The 13,263-nt window shown below is 36.3% G+C and overlaps 1 protein-coding gene across 1 annotated transcript; it reads left to right on the plus strand.

The window, feature by feature from the left end:
* The first annotated feature begins 9,358 nt into the window (after nucleotides 1-9,358).
* LOC125498794 (uncharacterized) lies at nucleotides 9,359-9,955 on the plus strand. Its single transcript, XM_048647077.1, has one exon. The coding sequence runs from the start codon at nucleotides 9,359-9,361 to the stop codon at nucleotides 9,953-9,955; it is 597 nt and encodes a 198-aa protein (XP_048503034.1).
* The last annotated feature ends 3,308 nt before the right edge of the window (nucleotides 9,956-13,263 follow it).

Raw genomic sequence — 13,263 nt, forward strand, 5'->3', positions numbered from 1 at the left:
GGTTTGACTTTTGGCTGTTGACATTGTTGAGGATTTTCAGGTTGTTTTATTGGGTATGTTTGGTGGTCAAACTCGGAGATGAAGATTGGGTATTTTTTTGATTCCAGATTAAACCACATTTTGCAGTTTATCTTGAATAAACAATCAGTGATTAAAGAGATTTTTGCATCCATGAAATTTGAATAATCAATGGACACTACTCTACCGAAGACACTGCTTATTTTATGGAAGTTTGAGTAACTCCATGCAGACAATGGCACTCCACGAACGATTATAGTTGCTTCTCTCCATTGTTGGGCGACTGACTTGTTTACATTTCTTAAGTCAATGAACCATTTCTCCAACCACTTGCTTTCAGACATTGCAAGTTTGTCCTCATACGTCTCGAAAATAATTAGATGTAACAAGCCCCCAAGTGGTTTTAAGGTGAGGCAATTTACTCCTTCTGACAGAATGCCTTCTAAGATGTCTGAAGATGACTGAGAGGAGTGGGCTACACCAATTAGGCTTCTTGTGAACAGGTCTTGATTCTCAGAGCTCCGCTCGCCATTGATTATCAGGGCAAATTCATCATCAATATTGTCGTTTTCGATTTCATTCCTAGCTTGCACCGTAGCATCACCTAACACCTTGGTGCTTGCTATACGGGATGCTGATGGGTTTTTGAGAACAAAATCAGGTTGGGGATCAATTTCTTGGATTTTTTGGATGTTTTTTTTGGCTAGTTCAAGGGGTTCATGCTGGCTGGTTGGATTTTCATGGATAGGGGCTGTTGGAGTGGGGTTGGTTGGAGGGGTAGGAATGGATGCTTCTTTGTATGATCTGTGGTCACGGAGGGAGGATGAGAATCGTAGATTCGATGTTTGGGGGTGGTGTTTATGGGGTATTATTTGAGGATTCGGCCTGCTTTTTTGGTGGTGAGTTTGTTTGTCATATTTTGCAAATTGGACTTTCAGACATCTCCCTTCTAGTTTGATTCCATTCATCTCTCGAATGGCCAGGTGAGCAGATTGACTTTCAGCGAAAATGATGAAGGCATATCTAAATCTGGGTTTGGGGTTTGGGATGGGAGGGATGGCAATGCTTAGAATTTTGCCAAACTTCATGAACATGTTGTCAATGTCATGTGGGATAGTATCAGGAGGAAGTTGAGAAATGAAGATTGTTTTTTTTGTTGTGGGGTTGAGGTTTTTAGTTTTAGGGAGTTTAGATCGTGAGACTTTGATCCATGTTTCATGGTGATTTTCCTTACTAAGGTTCTCTCTTTCCTGGTTCTCTCTCTCTCTCTCTCTCTCTCTCTCGCTAGACATTTTTTAGGCTAATATTCTTTTTAATATCACAAATTCACAATTTGCTCACGGGAAGATATGAAGTCTTGCTTCCTAAAACTATATATTGTTAATATTTTTACATACGTGTAACCATTCCTTTGATAGAAACGCCTTTTAATATATTGTGTATTGATAGGGCCACGAGAATCTAAAAGACGAAATTGATGGCTAACCTTGTATGTGTATTATTGGAAATACACAAAAGGAGATAAATTTCAATAAAGTAACTTCAAGCAAAACAAAATGGAACAAGGTATCTCAAGAATAAATAATGAGATACAGTAATTAATAATAGTCATGTTTATTTAACAAAGAATTAGACCATTACTATCAAATGGAAGGAATTTATTCCTAACGTGGTTGTGGATTGATTATATAATGTGACGTTAATCAATATTTAACTACTGATTCAGATGTGTTCTATTTACATCAAGCAACTACAAGTATCTTTTCTATTTATAGTAACAACACATGCAAAATAATTTGGTTCCTATGTTTACTGTGTGCAAAAGGGGCAATTAAAGGGTGACTAAATATATAGCCGGCAAAATTGACCCGTACTTGTTGATCCGACCCGAAATCCGTTTTTCACCCGAAAAAAACGACCCGAATATGACCCGAAACTCGAAATAACCCGACCCAACCCAAATCCGACCCGAATTAAAATACACCCGAATAGGACCCGAACCCGAATCTACCCAAACCCGAATCTACTGGACCCGAAAATGACCCAATAATGATGACCACAAACCGAACCCGACCCGAAAAGTTGTTATATTAGTTACTTTTTTAACAAATGTAAGGAAAATATTGTATTGAAATATTATATATAATTTAGCCAATGTCCATGAGTTATTTACTCTTTTTTTTTTTTTGACAAAGGGTAAAACATGATAAAGAGAGGGGATTAGCTTTCCCTGGCTTTAGTAGCAAGATTATGTGTAGAGAGGAAGTTATTTAATCTACTCTCATTAGTTTTATATGTGTTTTATTTATATGGGAGATTGAAAACCTGATCTAACCCGACCCGTTTTAACCCGATCCGATATGACCCGACATCTCATGGACCCGATATTAACCCGTATCCGAACAAACCCGACCCGGCACGGACAAAAATTTGACCCGATTATGACCCGACCCGTTTCAACTCGACTTGTATCCGATCCGTTTGCTACCTCTAACTAAATATGAAAGGGCATATAAAACATCCAATAAGGCCAGCGAAACATGAAAGGGCATCAAAAAGGGCACATGCATGCATAATCGACAATCGTGGTGGTTGAACTCTACTAAAAGCCAATTTCAAGGGAAAGAGAGGGTAAAGGGGTTTACCTATTAAGGGACACTACAACATTTAGATTCATCTCATGTAGCAAAACGTCGGGGAGTGGGAAAGACTAAAGAGCCCATAAATTTAAGTTATAGGTTACCCACTATACTTACAAAAAATAGGAAGAATGGATATCGACGACGGAGCCAGGAATTCAAAGTTAGGGGGGAAATTTTTTAATATACTTTGTTTGTATTTTACCTCTTTTATCACAATTTTTGAGACACACATTTGATCATTTATATTGTTAAACACGTTCTAAAAAAATTAAAATATACTTAAAACATATATATCATACTCTACCTTCTTTCATAGTTAAGAAATATCGTTTCTTTAAATTTTTGGGGATCGTGTACTTGCATTTCTAAGTTTGAATTACTAGATCTTTTATTTGTCTCATAATTTTAGTAATCATTTCTTGCATCATAATATTTTCTTACGGGTTGAAATTTGGAGAAATTGAAGGGTAAAGAATTCATGGGAAAAAAAAAGAGGAATAAAAATCATAGAAGAAGAAAGGGCTAGAAGTGTAAAATAGAAAGAAGTTTGGTTAAAATTTTAAAAATTAAAAAGTAGATTCAAACGTAATGGCTAACATTATTCCATCGCGTATTGACAGTACTTTTTCACCAAGTTTGTTCAAATTAGGATAAGAGGACTTATATACCAATAGTTCGTTTTGTTGACATCAATTTATGTATGCAATGTGCAATGAAAATTCTCATGAATTTCTCATTTGAGAAGTTGTTTGGTTGATAGGAAGTTGAGAAAATGGGTGCAATAGAAATTCCCATAAAATCTGGTAATTTAATTACCCACCCTCCCTTGGTAAATCAGAATTCATGGGAAATGCAAATTACTTGATGTCAACCAAACAAATTTAGGCCATTTTTTAGAAATTAATTAAGGGAAGTAATTTCCTAGGAAATAAAACTAACTACAGGAATTAAATTTTCATGTATACCAAATGAGCATCAAGATTAAAAAAGAACATAGGAGTTTGGTCAAATTAAGATTATTAATAAGGAACGCATGCCGAGATAAAACTTAAAGCTTAAGAAAATCGTTAAAGGGTAGAGAGAGATGGAGAGGAATCCTAGAGAGAGAAACAATGGAGGAACTCAATGGACCGAAGTGAAGCGCCGAAAACCCAGAAACCTTCAACCATCTGCCACAAAAACTTGTTTTGTTAATCACCTACCAACATCCACAAACATCTCAGACCTAGCCAAAATATTCAGAATACATGGAGCCATAGCCAATATCCATATACCCAGATCCAAAAACATTCAACACCATATATGCTTTTGTTCATTTTATTATCCCCAATCTCTTCAAAACTGCAATAAGAGATGAACCAAGAGAATGATAGGGAACAAATGCATATCTGTATTCCCAGCCAAACAAGATAAACCAGGTCTCATACATACCACCATGAACCTCAATCCCCAACCACCATCCCATAAACAAAATCAAAGCAAAGTCAAGAATGTCCAGTTCACTCTCAGGGATAATCGATCGTATAAGGAGGCAGCTCAGGTCACAACCTTTCCCATCATTAAACAAACCGAATCAAACCCTGAAAAAAACCTGAAACCTACAAATTCAACCACAGCCAAACCCAACCCAACAAAGCACAGAATAATGAGTTCAAGAGCTCTTGGGGAGGAGACTGAAAAAATTAGGCAGTCACTTGGAGAGATAGATCTAAAAAGTGATTATGCAGCAGCTTTGAAGGGAGAGAAGTGTGAGGAAAATGTTGAATGGCTTGAACGTAGTGCCATTGCTATTGCGGAATCATCACAAACGTCAGAATCCATTCTAGATCACATATTATCGGAGGGAGTTAACTGTCTTACGATTAAGTCAATGGGAGGCATGCAGCACCTCTTAATATTTGACACTTTTGAAGACAAAAAACATCTCATGGAAAGTCAATGGTTGCTTCAATGGTTCAGTGTAGTAAGGAATGTGAATGATGAAAGTGCGGCGCTATGGAGAGCAACATGGCTTACAGTATATGGAGTGCCTCTTATTGCATGGGGGTATCATAACTTTTACAACATAGGTTGTATGTTAGGAAGAGTCATTTCAGTGGAATATAAACAGTATGATTGTGCAGACATCCTTGTATACACTGACTGTCTTTTCAACATCAACTGCAAAATCATATTGGAAATAGAAGGAAAGGAATATGATGTTCATATTGCGGAAAAAAAGCAGATTGACAGCCAAATGCTGAAGCTGGGGAATAATGACAGATCAAAAAAAGCCAAAATTGTCCAAGCCAATTCAGATACATCAAGTCCAGGTAATCCTATGTCCAATGAAGAATCACCAAAGCAAAAAAGTGCAGGAACTTTCTCTGCAAGTGACACTGACCAAGAAGACGAAACAGTTAGTCTTGGGAACAGTGTCACTAACCCCTTTGAAAAACTAAAAAGTCCACTTAGTCCCAACAACTCATTAAAAGCCCTGGAACCTTGGGAAAAGCCTGCCTCACATAATCATTGGAACCTAGCACAACAGCCAATTACTGAGCCAAGCATTGGCTTAAATGACATCTCGCCTTTTCGGATGTCTCCTTCAAAGAAAACGGCGCCATCAATATGGAATAAGCCCATCTCAGAAGCCCAAGCCACACTCAGCCCATTAACCAAAATAAAAACCACCAATATCCAAATAATCCTATCACCAACAAAAAACCTCTCCCTCAGCCCACTGCCTACCCAAAATAAATTCAGCACCCTGAGGAGACCAAACAAGCCCAAATCTGCATCCACCTCAACCATTGGATCTTCATCCTGCTCAGGCCCTCTTTTTCCGCCGGGATTTGAAGACCAAATTCCCATTCACACAAAACAACTCAAATAAAAAAAAGAAAAAGAAAATTGGAGAAGAAGAGAAGATTGAAACTCAATTCCAAATGTAACCAATCTGGGACATGCACTTCAAAGGAAGACAAGGGGCCAATCAACATACAGCCTGAGGATGTAGTTACAATGGCTCATGCTCTTGGCCTTTCTTATAATGGGCCCATCTCAGAACTCATGGAAAAAATTGAGGCCATCTTGGCTACTCAGAAGCAAAATTGGGATGCCAATAATGCTTAAAATCTCATAATCAATCCAGAAAAAGAGTAATTCAATGATTACAATATCATGGAATATACGTGGGCTTGGTGCACGAATTAACAGAAGTGCTCTGAGAAAGCTCATATTAACACATGATCCAATCTTTGTGTTTGTGCAGGAGACTAAAATGGAGCAGGTCACGGAAAAAATCATGCGATCATGCTCCAAATCAGAGGACTTTAATTGGATTTTTTCACCCTCAGTGGGAACCTCTGGAGGACTTTTATCTATGTGGAATAAAATTCAATTCCAAATGAGCAAAAGAGTGATAAACAGACATTGGATAGCAATTCAAGGAAAATTTCCCTCTCTGAATTTTGAGTGCATTCTTGTAAACATATACAATCCATGCTCTGTCAAGGCTAGGTTGGATGTATGGGAAGAAATCTCAGATTACTGCAAACTTGCTTATCTTCCATGCCTTATTATAGGTGACTTTAATGAAGTACTAAAAGCTTCTGAAAGAGGCAGCCACTTGAGCTCTCAAATTGGAATTGATCACTTTCGGAATTTTCTACAGGAGATGCATCTAATGGAGATTGCTCCTTCTTCTAAAAGCTTCACTTGGTTTAGAGGGAATTCAAAGAGTATTCTTGACAGATTATTTGTGACTTCGGAATGGTTGTCCATCTTCCCCTCATTGAGTGTGTCTCTTCTTCAACGAGGACTTTCCGATCATTGCCCCCTATTAGTTCTCACCAAGCCAAATAATTGGGGGCCGAAACCCTTTAGATTTCAAAATGTCTGGCTCACTGATCCGAAATGCTTGAAAATAATTCAAGAAACATGGGCCAAATCCTCTTCATCATTGGTGGCAGATAAATTAAAAGATGTTAAAAAAAGTCTCAGACAGTGGAACCGTGATGATTTTGGGAATATTGACATGAACATTGTGAAACTTGGAGACCTCATTCAAAAATATGATGACATAGCAAATCAGAGAGAACTCACCACTGAAGAACTGGAAGAGAGGCAAAAATCGCACACGGATTGGTGGATGTGGATGAAACGCAGGGAATTGTATTGGGCACAAAGTTCCAGAATTTCATGGCTCAAGGATGGTGATTGCAACACAAAGTTCTTTCATGTTGTTGCATCAAATAGAAGAAGAAAGAACACAATTCAATCCATAGATGTGAATGGCGCCACTATTGATGATCCTGGAAGAATAAAAAATGAAGCAGTAAGTTTTTTCAAAGGAATTTTTGAAGAAGAATGCTTTAACAGGCCCACCTTTGAAGGCCTTGATTTTAACAAGCTATCTCAAGCACAGGCAGCGGCTTTGATTGAGCCTTTCTCAGAAGATGAAATTGATAATGCAGTATCATCATGTGACTCTGATAAAGCGCCTGGACCTGATGGATTCAATTTCAGATTTGTGAAAGAAGCATGGGCAACAATCAAACAAGATGTATATGCGATAGTCAAAGAATTTAACACAACTGCGCAATTACCTCGAGGATGCAATACGGCTTTCATAGCCTTGATCCCAAAGATTGACTCGCCGAAAGAATTCAAGGACTACCGCCCAATCAGCATGGTAGGATGCATATACAAAATCATATTAAAAGTAATGGCTAAAAGGCTCCAAAAAGTCATGAGTTCACTAGTTGGCCCTCTCCAATCTTCGTATATTGAAGGGCGCAAAATTCTCGATGGTGCTTTGATTGCAAGCGAATTAATTGACTCGTGTAAGAGAAGAAAAATTGAGTCAACTCTCTTCAAGCTGGATTTTCACAAGGCTTATGATAGTGTTTCATGGACTTTTCTTGAATGGGTCCTCAAACAAATGAATTTTCCCATGGAATGGCGTAAATGGATCATAACCTGCATCTCTACAGCCTCGGCATCTATTTTAGTGAATGGTTCACCTAGTTCCACATTCAATCTTCAGCGTGGCCTAAGGCAAGGTGATCCCCTATCACCATTTCTTTTTGTCCTTGTGGGTGAGGTTCTCAATCTACTCATAAAAAAGGCGACGTCAATGAACCTGTGGAATGGAATAAGCATTGCCCAAAGTGATGTGAGCATCACACACCTGCAATATGCAGATGATACACTAATTTTCTGTGATGCTAGACTCGAATCACTCATCAACATAAAAAAAATGCTCATTATTTTCCAGCTAGCATCAGGGCTTCAAGTTAATTTTCATAAGAGTTCTCTTATTGGGATTAACACATCAAAAGAGTGGCTTCATATGGCAGCAAAATCGCTTCTTTGTAAAATCGGAAACATTCCATTCACTTACCTCGGATTGCCTATTGGAGGTAACTCTTCAAGCATTCAACTATGGGAGCCCATTATTGCAAAAATGGCTCAAAGATTGGCTTCTTGGAAAGGGAAATTGCTTTCAATTGGTGGAAGAACAACCCTAATAAAATCATCTCTCTCAAGCTTGCCGTTGTATTACATGTCCATATATCCGGTTCCAAAAGGAGTTATTCAAAAAATAACTCAATTATCCAGAGCATTTCTATGGTATGGAAATTCTGAAAAAAAGAAACTCTCTCTTGTATCTTGGGACAAAATGAAACTGCCGAAGAGACTTGGTGGGCTCAGTCTGGGCAATCCTTTGCACAAAAACTTAGCCATGTTATACAAATGGCTGTGGCGGTACTTTGATGATCCAGCGCAGCTTTGGTGCAAAGTGATTAAGGCCAAATACAAATACTCAGATTCTTTCACTATTCAAGACTTGAAAATTCCGGCTAGAGGTGGCCCTTGGAAGAAGATTTGCGCTGCTATTGTTAATCATCCGAATGCAAAAGCGATAGCTATCAATGGCACTCGGAAAACTGTGAGTGATGGTGCCAACTGCTTTTTTTGGCATGATTCATGGGCAGATAAGTCTCCTCTCAAGATTCTATTTCCGAGATTGTTTTCCATCTCAGTCGAGCCGAATGCATGTGTGAAGTCCTTTGGGTTTTGGAATGGTTTGAGCTGGGAATGACTTTTTTTTTTGGAAGCGAGGTCTAAGGCCTCAAGACTTAATAGAAAAAGATAACCTGTGCAAGTTGCTTGAGAATGTATGCCTTGCTATAGAAGGCCAAGACAAGCTGATTTGGGAGTTCAATAGCTCTGGTAAGTTCACCACCAAATCCTTCTCTTTTGAATTGGATAAACTATGTGTTGCACCTCACCATGATGCAATTCAGGGAGTATGGAAAGGTTTGGTTCCACACCGAATTGAAATATTCGTGTGGACTGCTCTTCTTGAGAGAATTAATACACGCACAAAGCTAGCTCAACTTCGAATCATTGAAGAAGGAAATGACTTGTGTTTGTTATGCAACAAACTGCCCGAATCTTGCAATCATTTATTGTTACATTGTGAATTTGCTAGACAAATATGGTGTTGGTGGATTAACCTTTGGGGTGTTAAATGGGTATTTCCCATGAGATTAAGAAGTGCATTTGAGCAGTGGTCGACACCAAAAAAAGGCTGCTTCTTCAAGAAGGTATGGCACGCAACCTTTTTCATAATTGTGTGGTCATTATGGAAAGAGCGAAATTCACGCATTTTTCAAAAATCAGTTAGCACACCAAAGCAAATTAAAGATATGATCTTGTTAAGATTAGGATGGTGGATAAAAGGGTGGAGTGAAGACTTTCCCTACTCGCCATCGGATATTCAAAGGAATCCGGCATGCCTTCTATGGAATGGTTTTTCATCTCCATCAATCATTCCAAAGTCTATTGTGACATTAAAGGAATGGATTCCTCCTCAGAATGGAGCGCTTAAATGGAATGTTGATGCCTCGGTCAACATTGCTTCTTCTTCATCGGCCATAGGTGGTGTGCTGCGCAATTGTGAGGGGCAGTTTTTGTGTGTGTTCTCCTCCCCAATCCCTTTCATGGAGATAAACTGTGCTGAGATTTTAGCTATTCATCATGCTTTGAAAATTTCCGTAGCTAACGATGGTTCATGTAGCCAAGTCATGATCATAGAATCTGATTCTATGAATGCTGTAGCATGGTGCAACAACAAAGGTGATGGGCCATGGAACATGTGTCACCATTTAAACTTCATAAGGAATATAAAGAAATCTTTCTTGAACATTTCGATCATTCATAAGGGAAGGGAGACAAACTTTGTTGCTAACGAGCTTGCAAAACAAGGACTAAGTAGGCGAGAAGAATTCATTGCATGGTTCTAGCCTATTCGCATCTCCTGGCTTGTGATTCAAGATGTTGTATGAGTTGTATGAGTTTTTTCATTCAGCAATGTAAAATGAATAGGCCTCTGTAATTGTGCTTGGACCTATAAGCAAGCACAATATCCATGCGTGGTTTAGTTTTCTTTCAAGTTTAGTCAAGTAGTGAGCTGTATCATGGAAGGTGAATAAGTTTCTCCTCAATGTAGGGTGTGCTAAGCACTATGAAAGTTTCCATTCTTGCAATGGAATACCTTGCTTGAGTTCTTAGAGATTCTCATTCTCCTTCCTTCTTTTTTTATACTTGATTCATAAAATTGCAAGCTCAATTATCAAAAAAAAAAGATTATTAATAAGGAATAGAGGAGTTTGGTCAAATTAAGATTATTAATAAGGAATAGAGGAGTTTGGTCAAATTAGGATCATTATTAATGAACGAATACAAAAGTCCATCACTAAAATATCTCGGTACTTTCTTACTACACTGAAAAAAATTTAAAAGAAACATAGGAGTTTGGTTAAATTAGGATCATTAATAAGGAACAGAAGAATTTAGTCAAATTAGGATCATTACTTCGATTTGCAAATGAACGACTACAAAAGTCCATCACTAAAATATCTCAATACTTTCGTACTACACATATAAAAATGTATCCATTGTTATACCATCATGCATCTACACTTTTATAGGTTAGATGTGCAACTTCATAAATATATGCACATAAATTTTGTGTGAATTCTATTAACAGAAGGGTTTAATGGCGGGATGTGCAACCTAAACTAATGAGAGATTAAATTTTCCTTCGGATGAAATTTTTTGTTAACACAAATTCTTGTATGTAGCTGTCCACATTTGTAATTTTTTGTATGGCCGATCAATATAATATGTACAAACGGAGTAAAATATTATGCTTTTTCCTTAGAGGGCTTTCTCTATCCTCCTCTTCTGTAATGAGCGGTTTCAACACTCTTTCATTCGAACTATCTAAAAACTTCAATCATCACAAAAAAGGTATTTCCAAAAGAATTACGGTCAAAATAAATCTATATTCGAGATTGAAAACTCGGTATTCCAAGATTTTGAAGGTTTATTCATAATAATTAAAATTTTCCAACCCTTAGTTTTGGAACTTGTATTTTTATCTCTCATAAATTTGACAAGGAACTTTGAATTGCAGAAATTGAATCTAAAATGCGTCTAGAAGAGTTGGAATCAAATAAAAAATAATAAGACAAAACCATGAAAGAAGGTGAAAAAGCCTTCCAAAATCTCAATGATTTTGATGAAGAGATCATGAAGATTATGTCCCTGTCATTCTTAGTTTTGTTGAGAACGCTGAAAATAGTTGGTCAATTATTCGTCAATTGTTATCTAGCAGGCTAGCAAGGCTTGATTTTATTACCGAAATCTTTACATATGTTTTAGATTCTATTGTTCTTTGTGGTAATGGAAAAATATTTCAAAATCAGTATAAAAGATGTTCGATGAAATTTCCTTTTTCTCTCCATTGGACAACCCACATTTAATGATAAAATAACTTTCATTCATTTGTACCAGTAATCCCATTTAATTATATGAATAACTCTATTTTGTTTATATAAGTAATCCCTTTTTGTTTATATGAGTAACCCCTTTTATTGTTATACGTAACCCTAAAAATATTATATGGGTAACACCATTTATATTTTACAATAATCTCGTTTAGTTTTTGTAGTAACCTTGTTTATTCTTATGATTAACCTATTTTAATCATATGAATAACGTAATTTAATTTTATGAGTAACCCCATTTATTCATACCAATAACCTCAATTATTCACACAAGTAATTCCCATTTATTAATACGAGTAACCTGATTTGTTCATTACAGTAACCTCATTTAATCATACGACGATCACTTCATTTAATCATACAAGTAACTCCAATTGTTCATAATAGTAACCCTATTTATTCATATGAGTAACCTCATTCGTTCATAAAAGTAACATCATTTAATCATACTACGAAACTATTTAATAATACGAGTAACCCCGATTATTAACAAAAGTAACCTCATTTATTCACACGAGTAACCTCATTTAAGCATACAACAATCCTATTTAATCATACGAGTAATCTTAATTATTTATAAAAGTAACCCCATTTATCAATACGAGTAACATTTTCTATTCATACAAGTAACTCCAATTGTTCACAAAAATAACTTGCTTCCATTTATCAATACGAGTTACCTTATTTATTTATACAAATAAGCACATTCTCTCATAAGAGTTATTTCATTTAATCATACGATGATGCTATGTAATCATACGAGTAACCCCAACTGTTGATAAAAGTAACCCTTTATTTATATGAGTAAACTCATTCGTTTATAAGACTAACGTCAATTAATCATATGGCGAACCTATTTAATCATATGAGTAACCAATTATTGACAAAAGTGACCCCTTTTTTTACGAGTAACCTTGTTTAATCATATGAGTAACCTATTTTAATCATATGAATATTATCGTTTAATCTTATGAGTACGTAACCTGATTTATGCATACTAGTAACTTCATTTATTCATACCGATAACCCCAATTTTTTTTACAAAGGTAACCTCCATTTATCAATGTGAGTAAGCATATCTATTCATACGAGTAACTCAAAGCGTTCACAAAAACAACCATCATTTATCAATATAAGTAACCTTATTTTTTCATACTAGTAACCCCATTTCTTCTTACGAGTAAGCTCATTTAATTACACGATGGTGCTTTTTGATTCTACGAGTAACTCCAATTGTTCACAAAAGTAACCCCATTTCTTCATACAAATAACCTCACTTAATCATATGACAACTATATTTAATTATATGAGCAACCCTAATTAGTCACAAATGTAACCTCATTTATTCATACGAGCAAGTATTTAAATTTGGGATTCAAATATTAAAATCTTACGATTACGATTCAAAATATGGTAGATGATTCGATTCACGATTCTAGACGATTCTATAAATTTCTCTTGACGAGCAAAAACCTCGTAAATCTAAATCATGCTAATAAAGCAAATAATAAATATATATTGTTAGTTATTGCCAATATATGAGGTAAACAACTATTTTTTTTTCCAACTTTTAGGTTTTTTAACTTATAATATTATCATATTTAATGAATTAAAATTGAGTGCAATATCTTAATTATATGTGTTTGTAGAATCTTGCAATTTTGCGATTCGATTCTAAAGGTCGTTTCCGATTCAAAGTAGAATCTCGATTTTAACAACTTTACATATGAGTAATCTCATTCGCTCACATGATTAACCTC

The sequence above is a fragment of the Beta vulgaris genome, chromosome 6 (assembly GCF_026745355.1).
Source record: "Beta vulgaris subsp. vulgaris cultivar EL10 chromosome 6, EL10.2, whole genome shotgun sequence".
NCBI lineage: Eukaryota > Viridiplantae > Streptophyta > Magnoliopsida > Caryophyllales > Amaranthaceae > Beta > Beta vulgaris.